At 39.9% G+C, this 25,832-nt stretch overlaps 4 protein-coding genes across 5 annotated transcripts; 2 read left to right on the forward strand and 2 right to left on the reverse strand.

Moving 5' to 3' along the window:
• Nucleotides 1-670: 670 nt before the first annotated feature.
• LOC141785134 (uncharacterized) lies at nt 671-2,905 on the reverse strand. Its single transcript, XM_074663287.1, has 3 exons — nt 2,642-2,905; nt 1,831-2,021; nt 671-1,730 (listed from the first exon to the last, which is right to left on the reverse strand). Exons 2-3 carry the CDS (start codon nt 2,018-2,020, stop codon nt 796-798), a joined length of 1,125 nt encoding a protein of 374 aa, XP_074519388.1. The 5' UTR covers nt 2,021; nt 2,642-2,905; the 3' UTR covers nt 671-795.
• A 348-nt stretch (nt 2,906-3,253) lies between these two features.
• Nucleotides 3,254-7,463, reverse strand: pkmyt1 (protein kinase, membrane associated tyrosine/threonine 1). Its single transcript, XM_074663730.1, has 8 exons — nt 7,334-7,463; nt 6,230-6,630; nt 5,858-6,092; nt 5,441-5,720; nt 5,254-5,360; nt 4,845-5,017; nt 4,335-4,558; nt 3,254-4,166 (listed from the first exon to the last, which is right to left on the reverse strand). The coding sequence occupies exons 2-8, from the start codon at nt 6,602-6,604 to the stop codon at nt 3,785-3,787; spliced, it is 1,776 nt and encodes a 591-aa protein (XP_074519831.1). The 5' UTR covers nt 6,605-6,630; nt 7,334-7,463; the 3' UTR covers nt 3,254-3,784.
• Nucleotides 7,464-7,513: 50 nt separating this feature from the next.
• On the forward strand, nt 7,514-11,286 carry LOC141785410 (elongin-B-like). Its single transcript, XM_074663731.1, has 4 exons — nt 7,514-7,596; nt 8,699-8,833; nt 9,001-9,109; nt 10,276-11,286. The coding sequence occupies exons 1-4, from the start codon at nt 7,594-7,596 to the stop codon at nt 10,386-10,388; spliced, it is 360 nt and encodes a 119-aa protein (XP_074519832.1). The 5' UTR covers nt 7,514-7,593; the 3' UTR covers nt 10,389-11,286.
• Nucleotides 11,287-12,065: 779 nt separating this feature from the next.
• LOC141785652 (transforming growth factor beta-1-induced transcript 1 protein-like) lies at nt 12,066-24,710 on the forward strand. Of its 2 annotated transcripts, XM_074664101.1 has the most exons (12): nt 12,066-12,433; nt 16,518-16,568; nt 16,883-17,031; nt 17,182-17,237; nt 17,597-17,733; nt 17,821-17,899; nt 18,587-18,671; nt 20,737-20,919; nt 21,089-21,262; nt 21,353-21,434; nt 22,816-22,964; nt 23,890-24,710. In XM_074664101.1, exons 1-12 carry the CDS (start codon nt 12,418-12,420, stop codon nt 24,154-24,156), a joined length of 1,428 nt encoding a protein of 475 aa, XP_074520202.1. In that variant the 5' UTR covers nt 12,066-12,417; the 3' UTR covers nt 24,157-24,710. The 2 variants fall into 2 exon arrangements, with proteins under 2 accessions (XP_074520202.1, XP_074520203.1); XM_074664102.1 differs by lacking the exon at nt 16,518-16,568 and having other exon boundaries at nt 12,071-12,433.
• Nucleotides 24,711-25,832: the final 1,122 nt, after the last annotated feature.

The following is a 25,832-nucleotide window of genomic DNA, read 5'->3' on the forward strand; positions in this document are numbered from 1 at the left end:
TCTAGTCAAATTCTCATTTTCTTTTTTTAATTTTCATTCAAAACAAGTCTGCAATTAATATACTCAGCATACAACAAGCATCAATCAGCCACTCTAATCAGGCAGTTTAGCTGGCTATCATGCTGATCTTGTTTGAAATGTTTCCAATTTGTCATCAGCTTTATATATCTAATATGAAAGAGCTGTGAGGTATAATACACATTTCAGGGAACTCTGCTATTAAGTGGTAAAAATACACCGATATGACTTCTGTTAGTGTAAAAGGTTTCACTTTAATATTGTCTAACACACAACTAAAAATGAAAAGTAGTGGAATTAAGATTTTTCAGACAAATGCTCAGTATAGTAACTGTTTTATCAGGCCTTCATCAAAGACCCAGGTTTTTTAGACAGTTAATCATGGTACAAGTTGGACTGAGGTTAAAAGAAACAACAAATCTTATTGGCCAAAACCACATTAGACAGTAATGCCGTCTCTGACTGGGTATTTTAATATCTGAGTACAAATGTCAATAAAGCTTCAGTCTCTTTGGTTTAACAGTTTCTTTTAATAGCCCTGTTTCAACATTATCAGTGGGACAAAAGACTTGTGTAAGTAACACTACCTGCGTCATATCACAACATTAAGTGCTTGTAAACTATCTAAAATCCCATAGTGTTTAACAAGAGCCTTTTTATATCTTGTAATTTATACATTAAACACCTTCAAACTATTTCTAAATCAAATCTGAAGAGCAAAAGTGTTCCTTTACTGATTATCATAAAAGTATATGTGCTCATGTGCACTCATAACAATCATCGTTGCTGCTCCCTCCACACTTGCTGTAGCTGTAAAATTTCTCCTATGTGGATTTTCTGGTGTCTTTTCAGATTCTCCCCCCGACTGAAGCTCTTTCCACACTGATTGCAGTAGTATGGTTTCTCCCCTGTGTGGACCCTCTTGTGTTTTTTAAGGTCTCCTGCCTGACTGAAACGTCTTCCACACTGCACGCAGCCATACGGCTTCTCCCCAGTGTGACAACGCTGATGGATCTTCAAGTTCCCGATCCTGCTGAAAGACTTTCCGCACACGACGCACACGTGAGGTTCTTCCCTCCCTATGTGCTCCAACCTGATTTTTCTCCCATCAAAAGCAGCCCTGTTTGTTTTGGGATGTCCAAGCCTCCTTGTCATGGCATGGTTTGAGTGGACAAAGAGAAGTCCGCGAGATTCTGAGCTGACTTGCGGCCTGTGTATCTCAACAGAGCCAAAACGAGAGGAGTTACAGCTTAAATCCACACATCCACTGTACTGCTGAATCAACGTCTGCTCTGATGATGTGCAGTCTGTTGCTTCTAGCTCTCTTTTGATCACAGCCAGGTTCACCCCCAGTGTGTTGGGAAGAGAGGTGCACACTGAAGTAGAAGTCACAGCACTAACATCCCTGTCAGCACTGTGTGATGTGTGGACTGATGGTGCCTCCTTAATAATGTTTGCTCCCTCCTCCTGCGGTGCTTTGCAATTTTCGGTTGCCCGTGCTACGTTGCACTCAGATGGCAGTTCAGTATTATTATAGCTTTCCTGTTGGTTTGATTCCAGCTTTACTTCATGTTCAGGTTCAGGTTCAAGGCCAGTATTAAGCACTTTGGGAGAGGGTTCTGTGCCATTCCTCAAATTGAGGCCCAAATCCTGCTCTTGAGACCCAAATCCTTCTTCTTTTTCTTCAGATAACAGAGAATGAGTGGAAGCAGCTGTGAAACAAAAAACAGAAAAAAAAAATTTACATTTCATGTATATGAAATAATATCAGCTGTAGTTTTAAATGATCATGAAATTCATCCTGTTACTCACCTATCCTATCTCTTGTTATCTGTTCTTGAAGCTCCTGCAGTCTCCTCTTCAGACTCTCATTCTCTCTCTGTGTCCGGGTTGTTTTCGCCTGGTACTCTGACACGGTCTCTTTCACCACCTCTAGAACCTCCTGCACAGCTTCAGTCAACAATTTGGCCACACGAGCATTCAAACGTTCAAGTTTGGACATTCTATAAAAAAAAGACATTTGGGGTTACAGTTTCTCATTGATAAGCTTCCTGCAAAAGTAGCAGTTTGCTATGACACAATGTTGGTGCAGGATAAACATAGGAGAGCTCTCATAACACTACTGTGTGACTTCTGTGGAAGAACAAAATCACAGACAGAATAATAATCAGTTATAATCCAGAAATACATAATTCAATCTAAACTGATGCGCAGCATCCCGTGCCCCGCAGATCAGCTACTTTATGTTGAGTTCATCGTTCTGTTTTTTTTAAATTTATTTATGTTACCAGTAAAGTCAGAATCTGTAACGAGTGAAGTATGGAGTCGGCAATTCTGAAACACCAGATTTAATTGATCAGAACAAGACAGTTATACTCGATTTGAGTGAAGTGTTGTATACAGACATTCTGACCATTACGCTTCCCACCATCTTCATACACACTGGTTCTGATAAATCGGTGGTGGCTGAAAGCGAATACGGTTTTTCCCAAATTATGGGCTCTACTATGGGACGTGGAGTTATTCCTATATTGATATAGTTTACCAGCCAAAGATACGTGTCCTAACAATCCATACAGTTGAGTATACTGACTAAACATGTTCACATCAGCTGAAATATTACCTGCAGGGTCGTCGTGAAGCAAGCGGAGAACCGTAACATGGACAGGGGCAGTTAGCAACATAAGCTATCCCTTAAGCTTTATCGACGTTTCTTTAGACTTCTGGCAAACCCATCTTGATATTACAATGATGCCACAACATTTGATTCTGGTAAGATTGTTTTTCTTTTTGCTAAAATAAGTGGTTTCAGAATAAGTGGAAGAGGCAATCAGTGTTGCAGAGTATAATTGAAAACGCAACAGTACGAGTGGCAACATCCGGAAAAGCCAACGAATTACTTCCGGTGCTTGTGTTTTTTAAATTTCAAAGTAAAAAAATCTTGTATTTTTCCTCTTATAAGTAGTCAGTCCATTGTTTTCTCATATTTCATCTTTACATATATATATATATATATATATATATATATATATATATATATATGAATGTATTACAAAGGGACTCCAGTTTCCAGGGACCATTTCAGACTTTGTACAATCCAAAATTATCTTGAAGACCAGATAAAAAAAGGCTTACTGTTCACAGTATTTACATTTTTGCATATTTCTGCAATGAATTTTCACAATCCAGTTTGAAAGATTGATTAATATCCTGTTACATGTAGTGTTTCATGCAGAAAAACACCAGCAATGGTCCGTTTCTTTTTCTTGAGGGCCCTTGATTTAAGTGCAGTATGTTGCTGCCATCTATTGGTGACACAAGAACAGTGTTTCTTGAAAGTAAAACTGACAATACATGAAGCAGTGGCTTTTTAAATCGCAGGTTATCTGTCAAGTAAATCAGCTCTGGGTTACTTTTAGGTCACTAAAGCAATTTACAAAACAAGTTCTGATCCAGATTCCCTCCTCGTTTTATTACCTAACTCATGAGGTAAAGGAGTACATCAAAAAAATGATAACTTATTTAACAACCTCACGACTTGTCATTTGATCAACTGATTGCATTTACATAAACATAAAAAGTGCTTAAAGGTCTGATTACACAAAGAACCCCTTTTCTCTCCAACATTTTCCCTTAAATCACACGACAAGAAGCGTTTGCAGAACAGTTAGAAGATGGCAGAAGCAGTTTGTACAAATTAAGCAGTAAACTCAGCGTAAAGGCAGCGTTGTTTTCAGGTGGAAATCTCCAGCTCTTTTGTGTAAACTTATGGCTCTCCCTCCAGCGTTGTTTCCTCGAACAGGCTGAGCAGGTTCTTTGGCTCAAAGTTTGGTCGGGACTGAGACTCGTCACTTCGGACCCAGCTGCGTCCTTGTCTCTGTGAGGACCTGATGGATGATGAGTGTTGGCTGTGTGTGTTTTCATTCATGCTGCATGTATGAATCCCAGTGTGTATGGGGCTCACACTGGGGGTAAGAGTGTGGCAGGAACCATCGGAGTGAATCCTGGAGGGTGTGTGTGTTAAGCTGCAGGAGAACCAGTCGCTCACATTTGAGTGAGTGGGTGTGTGGGCTGAACCAAGGCAGCTGTTGGTCGGTGAAGCTGGGAGAGGAGTGGATGTGCTTTCTACAGACAGTCTGGATTTTAACCTGTTGAATGAGGAACATTTGATTTTAACAATAAATTAAGCTGTCAAATTCTAACTCTTTAGTTTATGGAAATTTGTATCAGTGAGGACTTCCTCAGATGCTTCATGAATTTTTAAAACTTTTTAAAACAATTTAAAGGCAACAAATCTATTGACACAATGACTGTACCTGTGTGTGATGGTTGGAGAAAGTTCAGCATCGATGGGATCCAACAGAAATACTGCATCGTCCTCTGGGCTCCCTGTGTCAGCGTGCACGACATTGACAGGCAGGGTTAGATCTCTGTCCATGATGTCCTTTGTGGGAGTGCAGGGTACTGGCTTGTTCCAGTGAGGAATAAAAGGGGGAGTGGGAAGAAAAGACAAGAGTCTGCAGCCAAAGCACATGATGGACTGCAAAGAAGAGACCAGAAAAAAATTAACAAGTTATTAATTCAACAAATTCCAAAGGTGAATGTACAAAGACAGACAGACTTCTCTTTTACGAGGACATTTGTCGTCAGAATATACGGCTGGCTGTGTGCTGCAGAGTGGGGTGCTGCTGCTAAAGCACTGTAGATCTGTGCAGCATTTTCAATCAGAACGTCAGAAGATCAGAAAACTGATGTCAGGGGGGATTTCTGAAATTACCAGAGGTCCCCAAATGATATTTACACCGTTCAAATATAAGACACACTACCTGGCAGAAGGAGACCAGTGTCAGTACCATCTCAGCCACCGTGAGATAAATGCGTCTCTTCCACCTGTGTTTCCAGACAGAGGGGTGAGCTAGGAGCTCAGAGACGGTCGGCCTGTCTGAAGGATCTGGTGCCAGCATCATCCGCAGAACTGTCTGAAGATCATCTGATAGCCCTGAAAACACACATATACATTGTAATTTTTATTTTTATTGAATCTTTACCTTATTAAAAAATTCAAACTGACAATTAAAAACTCTTCACATGAGAATCCCGTCAAAGGCAGTAGTGTAAAATGTTTCACAAAAAAAGTATAGATATACCATAATAAGAAATTACAGCAGTGAAAATAAGATTTTAAATAAGAGTTTTTATAAAAATGATCAGAACCAAAAAGGAAGTAAATCTTACCGCTGGTGACTTCTGGTGGAAGGCAGCCTTGTCTAAGCTGCTGCCAGCCCTCTCCACCATTTGGAACCTCAATGTTACAAGCAAGCTCCAGGATAGAAACACCCAAACTTGAAAAAAGGAATATAAACACATTAAGGCATTTTTTTTTACATACTCATTTTTTTTTTTACTTTGTATATTCATGTACCTAAATACATCTGCTGCAGGTCCATACTCCCCTCGGAGCAGCTCAGGTGCCATGTATCTCGCATCTCCCTCCTGTGCTTCCTCTTTCTCTTTCTCCTCTCGAGGCTTTGGACTCTCCTGTTTAAATTTCAGCAGCAGCCCGAAGTCGCCCAGCTTAAGACGGCTCGAGGCGGTCATGAGGACATTGGCAGGCTTGAGGTCCAGATGCACAAAACCACAAGAGTGCAGGTGTTGTAGTGCTGACAGGAGGTCACACAGATAGGCCCAGGCTGCCGGCTCATCTGCAATGTGATGTATTAAGCACAGAGGAAAGGGAGGGATTGAACATTTTTTCAAACAACAAGTGTTTGTTTTTACCCAAGGGAATCTGGAGCCAATTGTACATCATCGTAACTTTTATTGTCTTTCTCTAACAGACCTGGACCAGGCTGGTTTTCTGCATGGAGGAGCAGGCTGGTACTACACAGCTCGGTCTGTATGTAAAGTCGGCCACACTCCTCCCAGGCTGCCACAAAATCCAGGATGTGAGGATGAGGACAGAGGCACTCATGGTTTCTTGCTTCCCTCACACTCCGGTTCCTCTCACTTTTGCTTCTAAAGCGGTGAGCTGAGCGTTTGATGGCGTAATGACGGCCGTCCTTGTTGTTTTGCACCTAGAAGAACCAAAAAATTTGCTAGTGTGTTGCCTTTTTACGCGGGGTTCTAGGTCAAAGGGGGAAAGATAGCTTGAACCAAATTCTGTTTTTTTTCACTTGTTTTTATACTATATATTCTTTTTAATCTACTGCACCTTAAAGACCTCTCCAAACGACCCTCTTCCCAGCAGGCCCAGATTGGTGAAGCACTGAGTGAAGTAAGACTGCTGTTTGCTTGGATCATAAACAGAATTAGGAGGGGGAGACTTACTAAGGGAACAAGACAGAGGTGTAAAAGGGGATGGTTGTGGTGAGAACACCCTGCTAAGAGGGGGACACCCCTTGGATGGCGGCAGTGGAGGCAGTGAGTGGGAAAGCTGGGCAGGAGAAGAGTATGATGAGTTGGACGTGGATGAAGAGGAGCAAGGGTATCTGCGCTTTTTGAGGGAGAAGGACTGCTCTGCTTGGGAGAAGTAGGTGGGGATAGGAAGAACCCCCCTGGACACAGTAGTTTCCATTGTCACTGACATCTTCAGTTCTTTTCCCAGAGGGAGACCTGGAATATAGCATGGCTCATTACTTTAAACTAGAAATATACACAGGAAAGTCCAATGCAAAGTACCTCTATGCTTTCCTGTGCACTTTTCTGATACACAACTTTTTCTCAAATGAAATTCTGACAAATGAACACAAATATTTGAGCTGTAAAACAATAAGCTATATCCATCTATTATGCCAACAAAATAAACAAATACATTGAAGTTATTTTTTTTATGTCCATCATGGTCTCTGACGATATGGATATCTAACTTTACAGGTGGTGATATATATGCATCAGTAAAATCATCCTGATCCTTTGACAGTAAGCTAAATGCAGAGTATGTTTTCACGCAGTCAATGATTCCACAACACTGTACATAGTTTTTGAGGTCAGGTAGAATAAACTTGATGAAACTAACGTAACTTGGTTAGCTGGGTAAACACTACAAGTTCTTCGACAACGTATTTAGAATAAATTTTTGTAGAAACTGAGGTTTAACTTTACAATATGGTAAGTAATGGGTTAGCAACTTCCAGGCGTACGATTACTGAGAAATGTCAGCTCGACAAAACAGACTTAGGCTAACGTTAACTCAGGGCTGACCCATCGACAATTTCACAACGTAACCTAGCTTGCTTGCTAACACTAAGTAAATAACGTGCTGTAACTGACAGTTCGTTGTAAAGTGAGTACAATGAAATAACGTTATCACACAGACCATTATCCCGAGTGACTGTCGCTGCTCAAAACAACAGGGTTTCGGTAGTCGTATAGTCCATTTCAAAATCCACACAGCCCCTTCAAGCATGAAACAACCTCGCGCCAAATTCTGAAAATCATACGCAGGGCTGCGTACCTGCGTTTCAAGAATGTAGAATGCCTGTCCGTATTGCGCAATATCCGTAAGCGGTGCAGTCTGGGGTTCTGCTGCACACAACACAGGGCTGGCGCAACTGGCTAGCTAGCTGACCACTTGAAATGGTAACTTCTTTTAAAAGATCCACTATAAGGAGACTTTTGCCTCAAAACTGATACGATTAACGTTTAGTGTTTCTATAAAAAGCTAAAAACGTTGGGATTACTATGACACTGGCTGTTAAATGTACATTCTAGCCTGGATGCTAACGCTTGGTTTGCTATGCTAGCCTTTCCATTTAGCTATGAGGTAACTTATCTGAGCAAGGCTAACCTTGGAAATGATGAAACGTTTACAAGCCAACTGACCCAGTTAGACTAGTCAGATTAACCTAGCGTGTACTGTCATTGTTTCTTATACGTTTTGTCGAATAGGGAAGATGGTGGATATTGTTTTCTCGGTAGTTTTAAGGCTGTTTGTGTTTTATAATTCGGCGTTAGCTTAGATCGTCGTCTGCTTGCTACTTCTCAGTCTAGGTGGTCGATGTACTGATATCTTTTAACGTCCACTCCTGAGTTAAAAGAAAGAAAAATGGTTGACTAGATCAGCACCATGTAGAACGATATGTGATTACCGACTACATCGTTTGGTAATGCAATAACGATATATGTCAAGAAGAAGCTAATAGTATGACAGATTATTGGCTTAAACTCTGAGCTAAGTTTCCATCTGTCTTTTGTTCATTTATGCTACATTTTTGCCACACCTTCATCCTGTATCCAACATATGTCTCAATTGCCAATTTTAGTTTGTTTTAAGTCACCAAAGTGGAAGCAGTCAAGCTTACGGCCAACTTCTGCCTTGTCTTACTGCATTTATGTGGTCGTAAAGCATAGCAGTTTTACCCAAGTCTCTTTTCAGTAGCTAAAGAGTACACAGAAGAGAGCAGTGCCTGTTTACTTGAAGAAATATGAATGATTAAAGGCTGTACTAACATGTTTAGACAGGTTGTGAAGTTGTTCCATAAGTTTCTTGATACACCACTCAACAATGTATGCTGCCTGTTTAATTTAACGATTGTTCTAACAAATAAGAGGTTTCACTTAACCCAGCTGACAGAATTTGCTGACCTGAAAATGACTATTAAATCATCATTAACACAAAAAAAGTTCCCTTTGAGATGACTATTTAGGTTATTGGATGTATAAGTCTGTGTCTTTTCCTTAGGATGTGTTCTTAATGATCCGGCGTCACAAGACCACAATCTTCACAGACGCCAAGGAGTCCACCACAGTCTATGAACTCAAGCGCATTGTCGAAGGAATTCTTAAGAGAACACCTGAAGACCAGAGGCTCTACAAAGTGAGTCATCTGCAAAGAATACTTGAGATTCTGAACTTTTCTTTCCTCAACATAACTTAAGTCACATAAACAAATGTTCCAGACATGTCTTTATTTTAAAAGTTAATCAAAGTCATACATATAGGTAGTCAGGAAACATTTTGACATATGTGAGTTTCGCTCCACAGGATGACCAGTTGCTAGAGGACAGCAAAACTCTTGGCGATTGTGGATTCACCAATCAGACTGCCAGACCTCAGGCCCCAGCTACAGTTGGTCTGGCCTTTCGCATAAATGGTACGCACACTTTGTATTATTTAACTCATCGGGATCCGTTACGTTGTTTGTTTTGTTCCTCATATTTTAATGGATTTTCAAGGTAGCAATTATTTCCTGTCTTTCCTCCTACTTTTCTTGATTCAGAATTAATACTCTTAGTTTTTGACTTACACCCTAAATTACATTGTTTTAATTTGGTGAAGATATAAGTCATAGAAACTTTATTTATTGTGGGACAGTTTTCAGCATAGATCACATTCATGCACTTTAGGCTTTATATCCTGTGGCACTATGTCTGCCAGCAGCTCACTGTGATTTCTCACTTGTTCATATCTCAGCAATTCTCTCACAGTATTAACACTTATCAGTACTAATTTGTTTAGTGCAACCTAGAAGGTATTTTTGACAGAATACTGGATTTTTCAACTGATTTCACCTCACTATGCTACAATTTTCTCTGTGATATACTGTATTTACATATATTTTATCCTGAAAACAGTCAAACTTTTAAATTCCAGAAAAGTTTGGCTGCTGTTTTCAGTGTTGATAAAAACAGATTTTGACGGTGTGCAGATAATTTGATCATTTAAATCTGGGATTTTGTTGGTGACATGGGATGGTAAATAGACTTGTATAGATAGCACCTGCCGAGTCTATCTGACTACTCAAAGCACTTTACATTGCCAGTGTCACACTCTGGTGGCACTCAGAGACTGTTATGTTAGGGAACTGTGAGTTGTGACCTAACATTTGTACCCACTCACACATTGATGAACAGTGGGAGTAATTTGCATATCAGCATCTTGCTCAAAGACACTTTTGCATGTGACTGCTGGATCTAAGATCAAACTCCAGATTAAGAGATGATGACTCTACCACAGAGTCTCATCTGCACTATGAATTGTTGATCACACAGACAAAGCTTTTAGATAAATCTTGAGGGATCACTAATGCAGGTTTATGTCTGTATTTAGTTGCTGTCAGAGGGTGTTTTTTTGCCTTATCTTGTTTCTGAAAGTTTCTTTTGATTCTTTGAACCATAAATGATATCATTGCTGGGTCAACCTTGATGAAAGTAATGGTTTTAATGATTGATTTGAACTAGAAAGAACTGATAGTCATATGAAACCAATCACTGCTCTGTTCTGAGGAAACCAGTGTTTTTTTCTTCACTCTTTCTGCAGACGAGATGTTCGAACAGCTGCACATCGAGGCCTTCTCCAGCCCCCCAGAGCTCCCTGATGTGATGAAGCCTCAGGACTCGGGTAGCACTGCCAACGAGCAAGCTGTGCAGTGATGAGGGGTGGAGAAGAAACGAGTAATGGAGAGGGGGATGGATGTGGGTGTTTTTGGATTCGCTGCAGTGGAGGAGTAGCGGGGTGAAGGATGTGTAATATAATTTAAGTTGACGGATGGGGACGTTATTGGTAACCAAACCTTCATGCTATGATCCCAGCATCACAACCCCTCCCCCAACTAGCTTCACAAATCATTTTTAACTTCTTTTGATTTCGACATCACATCTGGTTCTGCTCCTTGACTTTGCTCTTTAGCACCAACCTGCTCAAAGTTTTTGAGTGAAGAAGTTGGATTTGGAAAGTATGGTTGTCTGTGTGTGTGCGTGTGTGAGTTATTATAATTATTATCGTTAATATTTTGGAAAAAGGTGAAGGCGTAGCTGTGTCACAGTGCTCTAGAAGTATCACATGTAGGTTAAGGAGTACGGTGTCTTGATGGGCAAACTGCATGAACAAGTTCAAAACTAAAGGCTTTATTCTCACACCAACAGATAAAACTTCAACTGATAAGTTTCCTTGGTCCGATTCTCTCAGTTTTGTTGTACATCTCTGATTTGATTTCATACCAAGAAAGAAAGTCTTTATAATTGTTATGTGTACTCTTGTGTTGTCATTTAGTCTTTTCAGTTTGTTTCAGTTCTTTGTTCTATGTTTCATGCACTGAGACCAAAGGCAGGCACCTCTTTGACAACAGAGGGACTTTTTATTTTTGGTCAAAGAACATTTTGTATGTGACTTACAGTAATCATAGGAGGAGAGTTTTCTCATGTTACAACTCCCTTTGAAAAATTCACCACATGTCACCAACATAAATGTGGCACTTTCCCCTAATCACACAACCATAGCCTGTAACTGTGAGCTTGCTTATTAAAAAGTTTTTCCTGTTTTGTTTTTTAACTGCTGGCTGTGGTTTTTTCCCCTCAAGTCAAAATACAAGTTTCAGTCAAGAATCACTGCAGAAGGGCAAGTTTGAACTGCTGAGGTAGGAGCAGCTAAGTTTGATAAATCAAACAACATGCATGATAATACCTGTAACAGTTCCTCAGATTGGGGTCTGCTTGAAACAAAAAGCTGTTTTAATGTAGTGGCTACACATTCATCTCCAAAAATAATGGTGTGATGGCAACATTTGAGATATATTATGACATTTTCCTCCCAGGTTTAAGTAATTTTCTAAGATGTGTTGTTGTGTAGGAGTTGTTAAGCCATATTAAAGCTAAATAATTGCCCTCACTTAACGTGAAAATATATTTTAAAAACCAAAAAGTCTGAAACTCAGTATGGAATCCAGCTGTACATTTTTAAAGTATACTGGCGATATCACTGTATCAAAAAATATTAAAATAATAGCCTGACAATACTCACTATATTAAAGAAAGCTTTGATATGGACGAAATCATATATATATATATATATATATATATATATATATATATATATATATATATATATATATATATATATATATATATATATATATATATATATATATATATATCTGAAAGAAGACTAAGTATAATTTTAGTCGATTTTTTTTCCTTCCTTTCTTATCAGAATTGTTTCAGATAACCAACATATACATCAATTTTATTTGTTTATATAAATTTTGTACTTACGGGCGCACCGTAGTCGCAGTACGTTCGGTTCAGTTTAAGCAGCTCGCGCGCTTTGAATTCTTAATTTTCTCTCCCAAATATGGACTAGGAATGTCCAGGATGACGTCGCGTGTCCGGGGAATGCGGGATGTGTAACCACATTTATTTAACTACGCCTTCTCCAGTCTGAGGTCCTGGTAGGCATTACACAGGAAGAAAGCGGTGTAGGAAAAAGAAACGGGACGCCCTCCTTTTCCTCCTCCTCCTCCTCCTCCTCTTGGCGGATAACGGTGTTCAAGAAGTTATTCAGGACCGACGCAGACAATAGCACAGAGTGGTATCTATCCTCGCTTTGATATCTATCCATCACTTCTGAATGCTGCCTGCGTCCCTATTCTACCAGACAACGAGGAAAACACACGGCTAGAATAGCATGATGGAGGATTTGGGTGAGTGAGACATACTCTTCGTCTCCAGCGCTGTAACTGCATGTTGGGATATCTGTGGAGGATCTTTTGGTCGGGGTGGTGTTCCCAAACAGAGGAAATACAGACTGTTCAGCCTGGCAGTCACTAGGGAGGAGAAGCAGCTTTCTTTACCCACTGGGACGTGTTTGAGGATGAAATCCAGAGGGCGAGGATTAGCCTCTGATGAAGTATGATAAGTTCACACAGAAAATCCGTATCCAGTCACCAAAGCTGACTGCTTTACAACTTCTGTAGAACTCCTAATATTTCCTCATATTTTCACATTTTCTTGCACCTCAAAGGAAGTCTAGCAGGCCTACTGCAGTTCATATTTTTATTAAGTGGTCAAACAGGCCGTAGACATTCCTACAACACAATAAATACAATTACTGTACTAAATGTCTGACATAGAGTTGGGGGTATTCCCTGCAAGTTCAGTAGATCTAAGTTAAATTTAGGGAAATAGCCATAGGTAGAGTGGGCTCTCCCTTCCAATAACTTAAGATTCAGAGTAGCTGCACGACATGTGTTAGTGAATTCTTGTTTAAAGGTTTAAAAGTAAATTGTTGTTATTAGGGAGCATGTTTTTCAGAGAAGGGATATGTTGTCTTTCTCAGAAAAGCATTATGAGAAGCTGCCCCTTTGTGTTCGGGTATGACTGCCAGAGAGGCCCTGAAATAGCCCAGGGCCACACTGCTATTTCAAAAAGCCACACAGTTCAATGAAAATAGACCTTTTCTGCCTCCGCTGCCCATGTGCTCTCTTGGGGAACTTTTTCCTCTTGGAGTCCACTTCAGAAATGGTGGATTGATGCTTTTTAAGCCACACTGGAAGGAATGATTAGATGTAGTCCAGCACATCTGGACTGCAGCGGACAGAGGGACAGAGGGACCGGGTGAGTGGGCAAATCCAGGGCACTTGGTTTATGCTGTTGTTGTGAGTTAATGTATCAGATCTGGCAAGGCTTTCTAGTGAGAGAGACCACTTGTTAGAGAAGCCTTTGGCCAAGACAAACAAGTCGACAGGCAACTCTAAATATGGTCATAGTACCCATAGAGAGAAGTTCAGCTCCTTATATGAGCAGTTTAGACTGTAAGAGGGATGTGTGTATGTGTGTGTGTGTGTGTGTATGTGTGTGTGTGTGTGTGTGTGTGTGTGTGTGTGTGTGTATGTGTGTGTGAGACACACAGCAGGGAGGAGGATGGTGAGTATGTAGAAGTTCCACCACATGGTCGTACCATAAGTGTGACACATCTGGGGCAGAAGCAACCACGGAGATGAACCAAGGCAGGAAAGAGAGTTTTTCTTTCTTTTCCCTTTTTTCCAGTTATTTTCCACTTTGAAAGTCTGAATCTAGATAAGGATAACAGAAATGTACCAAAATCAACCACATTTGAAGCTCGATTTTCAAGCCCAGATTAGCAGTCAAAACCCCTAAGTGACAGAAAAATAATGACATTCGAGCACCTTCCAAGGAGGGCAATTGGGTGTTGATGAAAACCTAGGCCATCAAGTCAGGTGGTCCCTCAGACTAGACTGTCTTTTTACATCTCCGTGTTACCTTAACGTTCAAACCAGAGCAAAATTAGCTTCAAAGCACTGACTGCAGTGAGTACATTTGCAGCATAAGGTTGTAGTTAAAGCTTTAACAAGGGACAACACCTTATTAAGAGACGTTCTAACTACAACCCCATGTTCCTGACATCATCACCGTAGAACCTGTCTGGGTTGTCCTTCCTGTTTCCTAACCAGAGGCTTTTCACCTCTTGAGGACCTTGGTTGCGTCAAACAAATGTCACAGGAAGCGCCTCTTACTAAGTTAATCTGTCTTCACAGTGAGTTACAGTGTGTGAAACTGATTGAACAGACGGCTACAGAAGTTGTTGATAAATACTTCAGCCTTTGATCATCTGCCTCTACAAAAGCAACCTACCTACTGTCCAAAGGAAAATATTGACCTATAGACATAAGATTTTTGGCCATGAGTCATAGGGCCTGTTTGCTTACTGTGTTTTTTGAGGTTACAACTACTGAGCTAATTTCTGTGCTAAACCAACACATATTAACACCTCCAGCACTCAAAACAAAACAAAGGGGTGGGTACCGAATTAGTTATTAGAGGTACCAACTGAATTCTGTCTGTCGTACCAAGTACCCATTCACATAAAATCATGGTACCATGTTTCGGTACCTAAACACATCCTTGTGACTGTGATGGGATGGAAGAGTAGTCCACTTTCCATGCAGTACTTGAACACGGCATTGCAAGATTATATACTCAGAAATGAATATGTTAAATTGAGGTGCAGGTGCCGAGGTCCAGGAAGAGGCTAGGAGGGGACAGGACTTCCTTCAGTACTGCTCCCAAATTGTGGAGCAGTCTTCCCCTGCACTTTAGGGAGGCCACTTCACTGTCCACTTTTGAAACACATCTTAAAACCCATTTTTATTTCTTTGGCTTTCAACCACAGCAAGACTTAGTGTCATTACCTGATCTTATTTTATTTTATTTTATTTTATTTTATTTTATTTTATTTTATTTTATTTTATTTTATTTTATTTCATTCATTTTATTTTAGTTGTTTTAATATGTTTTGTTTTATTGGTGTCTGTTTTTTCTTATGTGTTTACCTTTTTATTTTACCTACCTGTTAAGTCCTTTTTTTTTTTACAGCTGTGGTTGCCTTCAAAAGTGCTTTATAAATAAAGCTGGTATAGTGTGGTATGGTAAAAACTTGGAGATTTTGTTGTTAAGAAAATCAATATTTATTACCACATGCGAACAAAAGTACTGAAAATTGGTACTATTGAGTACCAATACCGGTTGCAAGATACGGGACATCAATACCTCATGGTTTCAAATGTGAAAGGTACCCAACCCTAACTATGACTGCCTCAAATCAGCCAGAAACGGTTGACCAATGCAATCACTGCCTCAGTGACAAGAAGTGGTTTGATGTTTTTCATGTGCAGAAGTTTATTCTGTAATCTTATAACCATTCAGAAAATGGGATAACCTGCAAGAAGAAAAATAAATAAATAAATAAATAAATTTGAAAAAAATAAATAAATGTAAAAAAAGAAAAGGGAAAGAGGAGAAGGAAGGAAGGAATAAAAGAAGGAAAAACGGGGATAATAGGAAAGTCCTCAGGAATTATTTTGTATTTGCTTCTTTTATATTTGCTGCTGTTCTTTTTTTTGGATTTTTTCTTTTCAGTTCTTTTTTGGATTATTAATTATTCATTGGTTGTTGAGATTGTGTTGTTTGACTTTTTGTTTGGCTCTGGTATAATGTTGTACAGTAAGAAAGTTAGGCACATATAAGCTAAGTAGCTTCAGCTCAAACCTTTTCGATCAACATGGTTTTCAGTGGTGTCGCTTTGGTTGGTATACTTTTAAATATGATCGAAATAAACTAATAAACTAAACCAAGATGACAAGGGAACAGCCTCTCTGTCCATATGATGTGAAGATAAAGTCTGAGAATAGCTCATGTTATCGCCCTGGATTTGTAGGATCCAGCATTTCAGTGGTGTTCTCCAACTCTGATGCATTAGCTTTGAGTATTTTTTATCAGTCACAAACCTTAAGGCAGTATAGTACTTTGTCTCTTTGGGTTAAATCATATCCAGTTTGAATCACTTCATACTAAGAGTTCAAACATGCCGCCACTCTTCTAAAAGTTTTGTAATGACTCATGTTCAGCTCACTTCTTTACAGACCCCAGCGCTGCACACACATGGACCTGTCAGCACTAAATGATGTCATCTGCAGCCTTAACTCTTGAGCAAGTGTAGTTTCCTGACAGCTTCCTCCAGCTGATATCAGCTGCCATGTCCAACCTCTTCTGCTTCCTCTCTAAACTGGCATGTCTTGGATATGAATGCAGAAATGTCTGTGTGCTCTAATAACTGATCTGTCTGTTGGCTTCAGGGTTGTGTCATTTCTGTCTCTTCTGTCCTCTAACTGATTAGTGTTTGAGGATGTCCTCCATGTGATGTCTAATGTGTGGGCTGATTTTGCTGCTGCTGTGTTTATCACATATGGGCTCTCTGTCTTTCTATAGGAGGGCCTGAGCCATCTAATTACCCTCTCAGTCCTCGTATTGTTGTGTTTGGTACGTAACTGTCTGTGACTCTTTTCTATGTGCAATAATATCATTTTACTTTCCATCTCAATTTCACTTTGAATCTTCTGCCTCACTCACACTGCATGGTCTCTTCCCCATTTTTCTCAATCTGATCTATTTCCTTTGGCCTCAGAATCATAGCACCATCAGTGACATACATTGGGTTATAAAGATAGATTTGGAGGTGTTTAAACATCTTTAACTGTCATGTCTTCAGTTTGAAGTTACTCAATGGATATCATATTCATTATTTTATATATTTCCTCACTTTTATTCAGTTTCTTTCTGTCATGTCAATTCAGACGCCCTTCTCGCTGACTTGGAGAACACCGGCTCACCTCTAGCTCGGTGTCCTGTGCTGTTGACCTCTGACCCCCCACAGACTGTGGATCCTGACATCCAGGATGCCACACAAGCCCGGCCACCGCCACCAGCCTACACCCCACAGCAGGTAGACAGTTCATCTGCCACAGATGAGCTCTCGATGAAGTTTTTGTGTCTTCTGTGTTTTTTTTCTGATCCAGGAAACATTTGCCGTGACATCATACTACTTTGTGTCACAGAGAAGCTAAACAAATGAATCATCTTTGTTGTCTTTCAGACGGTTTCTGCTGCAATGAAATCTTCCCAGACCTCCAATCCAGACAAATTGTACAGGTAAATCTTTCCCTGATTGAAATATGATCAAATCAACGTCTACATACAGTGATATTAGAAGGATAAAACTATACAAGTATACTTTAAAGGAGCCTTTTCTTGTCATCCGTCCTATTTTGTTGTTTGCTTTTTGGTAAATAACAGCGTTAACTTACAAGGAACCACATCCTAAAAAGAAGTTCTGGGTTATTAACATTTGAGGGGAGTATCCCGCTGAGGAATGACACTCATTTAACTTCAAGAGTTATTGATGATTCATGACAAAGTGACCTCAATGAGGCACTCAAAGTCATTAGTGACGAAGTGTTTCCCAATATGTTTCAATCCTGCACTCACTGCCCTTCTCGCCTCCTTCACAGCACAGTGTGTAAACCACGCTCTCCACGTACGACAGATCCACCCCCGGCTTTCTCCTCCTCCTCGCTGTTGGGTGGAGGCCTGAGTGAGCTTGACCATCTGTTACAGGAGCTGAACGCCACCCAGTTTAACATCACAGGTTACTGTTTGTGTGTGTGTGTGTTTAATCTTTATTTTTTACTCTGAGATGACGCTTATCTAAAGTGAATGTTTATGTTTTTATCAGATGAGATCCTGGCCCAATTCCCTTCTTCTAAAAAAGATGACAGAGACAAGATGAAGGATAAGGCTGCCACCTCTTCCAGGTACATAGTCTGAGTAGTTTATTAATCCTGCCACATGATTGGTGGACAGGGAATGTTATTCTGCAAAACTTTTCAACACTTGTTCTAAATAAATTCAAGTTTCTTAAAACCAATGTGCTACAAGATGCAGATGAAGTTTTTTGAATTGGCTTGATCCCGTCTAGCAGTTTGTGCTTTAAAATGTAGAATCTCTGTTTACGCTTTACTACTTTTCTTTTCTTAAACCTATAAAAATCTGCTTGACTCTGTGAAAATGCTCCAGAAAATTAGGTTTCTACCCTGTTAAAAAAGGATTTAATTTTTTTTGTCCTTATAAGGACACACTTAACAGAGCTAGAGTTATAAATTTTTACAACTCTGCATCATGATGCTGGTATTTTGACAACGTCTCAGTTTGTTGGTAATCACCAGCTGTACCTGATATAAAGTGAAGTGGGCCATCCTTCATACGTCATACTGAGCCATGGGCATATCAGCTTTAACGTTATAATGGACATTTAGACCTCACTCGGTCTTTCTCAAGTGTTTTTCTTTTCTTTTCATTCACTTATTAGGCAAACATGTGCCTTAAGAAAGACCACTTTGGCTAAAATTGAGAGTAATACATTTTCCAGCGTTTACTGTGCAGTCATAACACTTTTACTCAAAGACAATTCATCTGATGGGGTAAAAACTTTTTGTATCTAGCTCTGCGAAGCCGTCAGCAACATCAGCCACGCTAGAACTGGACAAACTGATGGCTTCCCTGTCTGACTTCAGAGTCCAGAGCACGGTAAGAATCAGCACAACTTACTGAACTTAACAAACCTGGTGGATCCACAACTTTTCTAAACTGCAATGGACTGAGTGGACTTAGAGTGAGTCAGTCCCCTTTCCAGCAAGCTTGCGGGGATTATTTGAGGAAAGGAAGTGGTTCAGTCATTTTGTTTGGTTAAAGTGAGTAGTCCAGCTGTGGGTTATAAACAAGCCAGAGGGAGGTGCTGGGAACAGAGGCTCAAAAAGGAGCGTTTGTGCTTTGATACAGTATGCTTTGTCCCACAAGATGCAATGTTCTGTACAACCAACTCTAACCGCTGAAGTTGTGACTCAGGCTTTTACAATAAAACAGATCGTCATGGCTTTTCGACATTTCATTTGGTGGTCTTTAACTTTAACTCTCCAGTGGGGCAGCATGCAGTCCAGTGAGCTGTAGGACAAGGGGCTGCTGTGGTGCTTTTGGGCCTTTGTGTTATTCCCTTGACATTTGGCATGTATCCAATACAAGAATCTTAAACTCTCTATAAATTTTTGTTTTGGGTTGCAATATCAGTGAGGGCCTTCTTATGACCTTGTTGCTACGAAAAATAATCATAACATGGCGCTGTGTAAGCTGCTGATCTAAAATCCAATGGTAGTGACATGACTTGATAGATTAGCAAACACCACCCCGTGTGTTTTACAGATCTTACATAAAGTGTAGAATTTGCTCAGGCAAGCTAGAGTGACACTTCTCTAACTTTAAATCACCATTTGACCCTTCCCCTCTTTGTCCTCAGGGGTAGATTAAGTCAGAAGGTCTCAGACCCAGCTCTTAGTCAATATTTAGCACTGATCATTAAATGTTGTTGAAGGTTGAGCTATAATTGCAGTGAATAATTCTTCTGTCTAAATTCTTGCTTGTATTGTACACTGCTTTGGACAAAAGCATCTGCTAAATGAAACTGTAGTACCATTTACAGTGAAACTGAGACTCACCATGAAAAGAGAGTAAACTGGGTTATTTTAAACTAACAAAAAATGGTGTTGATGCTGAAGATGTACAGCAAATGGAGGGGCAAGGGAATTGCTAAAAGGATTGTAAAGAGCACTCCATACAGAATAGAGAGGCTCAGCTTCACGTTCTGAGAAGTTGGGAGAAGTTGGTGTCTGTTCTCAGAGATTTATTTCAGTCCCAGGTGATGCTGATGCTGATGGGTTGATTTAGGACTGATTAATCCAAAACAGTAGTCAGTATATGACTTCTTAATTAAGGAGAGTTACTTTTAAATATAACATGTTGCTTTATACACCTTACTTGTTTTTAAGGGTTAGATACCATAATAATGACAAGTTCTACACTTACTGTAACAAGTCGAGGTCTCTATGATGAGAAAACTAACTGGGATACCATATTATAAATTATGTTGAGCAAATATTTGACAAAAAGTATGTTAATTTAATTTGATTTCAAAACTTACTTTGTCTAATGTATGATGTTTTTAATCCTGGAGGAAGCTGTTATGTATACTTGTTGTTTTGAGTGTAATATTTATATTTGTGTCCATTGTAATCATGAAACTGTGCTGCTGCCTGTCTTGGCCAGGACACTGTTGGAAAAGAGAATTTTAATCTCAAGTAGTCTCTTCCTTTAGTCTCTTCCTTGTTAAATAAAGGTTGAATCAAAAGTAAAATAAAACACCTTTTCCCAACAAGCTGATGACAAAGCATCAAGTTGGTAAATCAGGAACTAAATTCCTGCCCCCAAGATGCTCAGGAAGTTGTTTTGAATTCTGTGTTAGACCCACCTGACAGCAGGAGATAAAGAGTTGTGATTGACCAGACTTGAATCAAAGCAGATAAAAATTTGTCTGAGCAGGAGAGTGAACAAATGCATCTATCATATCAAATTAAACTTGAGCTTGTTTAAATATATGAATCATACCCCAAACCAGTCATTTCCTTGGCTCTACTGTTGTGTGCTAAATGTGTGATTCTTAACAAATTCTGACTGCTTGCTGATGACGTTACCATTTTCATTGTGAGTTTATTCACATGCATGTGTTTAGGCAAAGACCAAGTTTTGTTTTATTTTCCCACAGCCAGCTGTACCTGTCACTCCTCCGGTGACTGCCCCACAGCAACCTGCTGCCCCACCACAGCCCTCGTCTGGTGGCTCCTTAGACAGCATGCTGGGGCTACTGCAGTCAGATCTGAGCCGACAAGGGGTTCAAACCTCGTCCAAGGGAAACTGTTCGGCCTGTCAAAAGCCAGTTGTAGGACAGGTAAGTTTTAATACAGACATATGAAACAGTTTTATCCAAAATAATCAGTGGCATGTTCCACAAAATGATGCAAAGAGAGAAAAGGGTTGTTTTCAGCCCCAGCTCCTGCATCGTCAGTGGAGATGATTGTTGAGGGACGCTGTTCATTTTCTATTTTTTTCTCATGCAGGTGGTCACGGCTCTGGGGAAGGTGTGGCACCCAGAGCATTTTGTGTGCTCTGAATGTGAGACGGAGCTGGGCAGTCGCAACTTCTTTGAAAAGGACGGGCGGCCGTACTGTGAATCGGACTACTTCACTCTCTTCTCCCCTCACTGTGCCCAGTGCAACAAGCCAATTCTAAATGTAAGAGACTCGGAAGCTGATTTTGCTATTTTTGGCTCAAGTTTACCCATTACTAAGTCTATTTTTTTCTCCGGTTTCCTTTTTTTGTAGAAAATGGTCACAGCTCTGGATAAGAACTGGCACCCAGAGTGTTTTTGCTGTGTAAAGTGCAGTCGGGCGTTTGGAGAGGAAGGTAATGGGCGGCATGAACTGTATCCTGTATGAGTTCAACACATAACAGGGAACCTCTGAGAAACAGAGAAAGAGAGTCCACTTTTAATAGTAGACAGTGTCTGCTCCCCAGACCTCATTCTACCTCCCCAGTAGGTGACTCCTAAGAAGAGGAGCCTAACTAAAGGCTCGACCTCCCGTACTACTTTTAGAGACTTTAGGTATGGTGAGCATGCTGAAGACCGTGATCTGCACGGATAATATGGATCAGTGACTTTGCAAAGATAGGATGGCCTGATGCCGTTAAGCTATGTAAGTCAGAAGAAAGATTTTAAACTCTTTTCTAGATTTTATAGGTAACCAGTGTAGAGACACCAACAGTGGAGAGATGTGCTCTCTCCTCCTGGTCCCAGTCAATACCTGAGCTGCAGTGCTCGGAACCAGCTGAAGAGTCCTAATGGACTTATTAGGACAGAAGAGAGATAGAAGAGAGTTACAGTAGTCCAGCCTGGAAGAAACAAAAGCATGGACTAGTTTCTTTGCATCACTCTGAGACACGATGTGTCTGATATTTATAATATTACAAAGATACAAAAAAATGCCATTCTTGAGACCTGCTGGATATGAGAGTTAAAGGACAAGTCTAGATCCAAAAGAACTCCCAAGCCAGGCTGGCCAGGCCAGGCTGATGCCATCCAAGGTGGTTATCTTGTCAGAGAAAGCCTGTCCTCTGAGGTGTGTTTAGGTACAAAATCAATGACTTCAGTCTTCTCTGAGATCAGCAGTAATACATTTCTGCGCACACAGGTCGTTACATCTTTCGGGCATGCTATAAGTTTTGTGAGCCAGCTGGGTTATTCTGGTGCTGAAAATTAATCTGGGACTGTTTTTCTTCTCTTCCATTGGAGACAAGTAATAAGCATTGAGCACAAGCAGCAAGGCCTTTCTGTTTTTAAAAGCCATTTTGCCAATGTGAATAGGACTCTTATTGTTTTGGTGGAGCATCATATTCCCTCTTATGTTCAAGATTTTTGTTTGAGCTCATGAGTTTCAGCATTATACCACGGAGCTGAACTCTGTCGTCTGTCAAAGCGAAGAGATTGAGTCGAGAACATTTTGAAGAAAACCCATAAGCTGCTCAAGCTAAGAGGGAGCATAAGAGCTCAGGAAAAAAATCCTCGCAATAAAATTACTAGTTTTCAGCAAGACAAACCTAAAACATGGGTACTGCTAAGAACTCAGATCCCCAGTTAAACCCCAGACAAATAAAATACGGACACCTTAATGTTCTGTGGACCAGAGCCACATGGAAACAGTTTGAACTCTGACTTTCCCCCTGCATCATCCAGTTAATGTAACATTTAACAAAGCAAGTCTTGAAGCTGTGACTGTTTCTTGTGTAGGTTTCCATGACCGTGAGGGCCAGCAGTACTGCCAGCAGTGCTTCTTGACGCTGTTTGCCTCGCGCTGCCAAGGTTGCAGCCAGCCCATTCTGGAAAACTACATCTCAGCTCTCAACTCTCTCTGGCACCCGCAGTGCTTCGTGTGCAGGGTGAGTGTTTCTGTACAAGTTTGAGGGTCACATCAGAAAATGTTTGATACATTCAGACGTTAAAGACAAGGTTTGCTGCACAGTTTCAGTGAAAGAGATTTTTGTCCTTTTTTATTGTTTTATATATGATCAGTCTGGTAGTTTGATGACGCTAAGGGACTGATTCACGAAAGGATTTCTCAATTTCAATCTCAAAAATCAGATTTTTTCCATTAAATTCTAAACACAATACCCCATAATGAAAATGTGAAGAAAGATTTAAAAATTTTTTTTGCAAATTTATTAAAAATAAAAAACTAAGACATCTGTGAATAGAATTGCTCTGTATGTTACAACCACATGAATTCATCAAATGCACCAACAACCCACCTAATGCAAGTTTGTGATTTTCTGATGAATTTTGTCGGTAATTATAAAGGAGATAAGTGGGTTGAACTAAAATTAAAAGAAACTATTTGTGACAGTTGTTTGTCAATCAAACAGCCTTGATACTGGATAATTAATTCAACCCTTAATTATACAATTATACAATTTAATTTCTTTTGAAAACTAAGATCAAACAAACTTTGTTCAGTTGCTCTTTATAGATGTGTGTTTGAATGGGCTTGGTGAAGGGTCACATTTTTTCAAATCTTTTTACAGCACTGCTACTAGGTCATGGGACAATTCCTGAAAAACAGAGTGATCTTTGTTTCCTCTAATGTCTTAAGCGAAGCCCCTAACAGACAGCAGCAACTGTGAAACCGACACACTATGTTGGGATGAGTTTTTATGTGGGAACTGCATGAGAATGAACAGGGTGTGCCTAAAAAAGTTTTTCTGAAAAACTAAAAATATTTGGGTTCATGTCATAAGAAGCTTGAAAACGTTGTTATTACAGTTCCCTGAGTCAAGCTTCTCCGTGTGTCTCTTTCTCCTTGTGTAGGAGTGCTACAGTCCCTTCGTCAATGGCAGCTTCTTTGAGCACGAGGGAAAGCCACTGTGTGAGGCCCACTATCACCAGTCCCGCGGCAGCATGTGTCAGGCCTGCCAGCAACCCATCTTAGGCCGCTGCGTCACTGCCATGGGGGCCAAATTCCACCCCCACCACCTGGTGTGTCACTTCTGCCTGAAGCCCCTGAGCAAAGGCTGCTTCAAGGAGCAGGAGAACAAGCCGTACTGCCACCCCTGCTTCATAAAACTCTTTGGTTGAGGACACAGAATTTCTCCTCCTGCCCCCTCTGCTTTTTATCAATGAAAGAAGAAGCTACATGAGACTGGGATCTTGCCTTTTTTAACTACAGAAATGAGGGTGGAGCTGGTCTCTTTCTTGTTTTTAAGAAATATTAGAGTCGAAATTACGAGAACCACCCAACCCTGTATTTCTGTTTATTCCACAAAAAAATGGACCCCATTTAAACTCAAGCATACAAAAAGAAGGTAAACATTTCCTGTGGTGTATGTATATGTTTTTACAAACTTTATTGATTCAAATTGAATATGTAAAAAAAAGTGTTTTACCAAAGATAAAAAAGAAACAGTATTATTGTTTCACTGAAGGACGTTTGTGTAAGAAAATCACCTTTAATATATTTGCTTCAAAAGGCAAACAGTAAAAGTGCCAATGCAATCGCATTCATATATTGTCTGCTGCTTGCCATACATTTACATGTGTAACGAGGCTGTCTTATGTTTAATTTCAATTATTTTTTTATATTCTTTCACATCTGCTCTATGCAATTGCCAAAGACATTTCCAAAGAATAAAATAAAGTAGAAAAACAATTTTTTTGCTGTTTTTTTTAATTAATCTCCACTGTGTAAGCTGAAAAATTGAAACCAAGGATGAAGCGGGAAACACACAAAATGAAACAAATTTAAATGTCTATAGAGTGCCATTTTAAAGATGTGTGTTACAAAAGATTAATGAAGGGGAACTTTTGAGGTTAGTATTTCTTCACTCTATTGATTTCACATACTGTCAGTTGCTTCATACCACCCTCTGAAGAAATAGTATCAAGTACTCTTTGAGAAGCAGCACAGTCTGTTTTCTTTGCTTTTATTCTGAAAGCTCAAGGTGCAAACTCCTGGGGGCGATAAAATGTAGTTGATAGTTCTAATTATTTTAGATTTAATGTAGGTAGCTCGTTGTTAGGGGTGTAAAACAAATTAGCCACGTGATGTCGCTGTCAGCTCGGGATCTTTTGGTGGTATGGGGTCCTGTTACAGAACTGCGTTTTGATCCCAGAGGTGGATCCACAAGCTCGTAACTGTAACGTAACTTTCTCCTCTGTCATCGGCCCAAGTGAAACTATTTATGGTCCCACCACACTAGGTGTCATGATGGTGCTCGGACGACAGAGGGAGACAAAGCGTAGAGAGGATCAGAGGGTACACGAAGCAGCCTTCGTGGAGACACGCCCCCTTTGGAACACACTCTCTGATTGGACACTGCAAAGGCTCGGACAGTGAAAGGAATCTCTCTTTTATTTGAAGGGTTGTCTTGTATTTGTGTTTGTCTTGTTTTCAGTGAGTAATTCATTCAACCCCTGGACATAAGACGACCTATTAAACAGAACGTGTGGGATGTTAGAAAATATGGGGCGCAGTTTGTAAAGCAGCGCTTGCTTAAATAACAGCAACATTTTGTCACATTTAGCTTCAAACCATGTGCAAAAGAAACGGGTGTGATTTTTTTTTCTAGTGTCCTTCTATGACATTTAGAGCAATATTTGTCATCTTAGAAATATTTTGAATAGTTAAATGTAAATATTGAATGTCACACGTAAATGCTATATATAAAAATAAATGCTAGATTTTAAATATAAATATAAATGTTAAATATAAATATAAATCTTAAATTTAAATATAAATGTAAATTTTGAATATA

The sequence above is a fragment of the Halichoeres trimaculatus genome, unplaced genomic scaffold (genome assembly GCF_033239565.1).
Source record: "Halichoeres trimaculatus isolate MK-OKI-2021-1 unplaced genomic scaffold, fHalTri1.1 fHalTri1_scaffold_23, whole genome shotgun sequence".
NCBI classification, from domain to species: Eukaryota; Metazoa; Chordata; class Actinopteri; order Labriformes; family Labridae; genus Halichoeres; species Halichoeres trimaculatus.

Coding starts and splice junctions, on each gene's coding strand:
- LOC141785134 (XM_074663287.1), bottom strand. CDS start 2,020: ATGTCCAAACTTGAACGTTTGAATGCTCGTGTGGCCAAATTGTTGACT. Junction 1,731..1,830: donor GATAACAAGAGATAGGATAG/GTGAGTAACAGG, acceptor TTTGTTTCACAG/CTGCTTCCACTCATTCTCTG.
- LOC141785410 (XM_074663731.1), top strand. Junction 8,834..9,000: donor AAGACCAGAGGCTCTACAAA/GTGAGTCATCTG, acceptor TTCGCTCCACAG/GATGACCAGTTGCTAGAGGA. Junction 9,110..10,275: donor TCTGGCCTTTCGCATAAATG/GTACGCACACTT, acceptor CTCTTTCTGCAG/ACGAGATGTTCGAACAGCTG.
- LOC141785652 (XM_074664101.1), top strand. Junction 17,238..17,596: donor AATCCAGACAAATTGTACAG/GTAAATCTTTCC, acceptor CCTCCTTCACAG/CACAGTGTGTAAACCACGCT. Junction 21,435..22,815: donor TCGGGCGTTTGGAGAGGAAG/GTAATGGGCGGC, acceptor TTTCTTGTGTAG/GTTTCCATGACCGTGAGGGC.
- pkmyt1 (XM_074663730.1), bottom strand. CDS start 6,604: ATGTCAGTGACAATGGAAACTACTGTGTCCAGGGGGGTTCTTCCTATC. Junction 5,361..5,440: donor CCTGCAGCAGATGTATTTAG/GTACATGAATAT, acceptor CCTTTTTTCAAG/TTTGGGTGTTTCTATCCTGG. Junction 4,167..4,334: donor TCTCCAACCATCACACACAG/GTACAGTCATTG, acceptor CTCATTCAACAG/GTTAAAATCCAGACTGTCTG.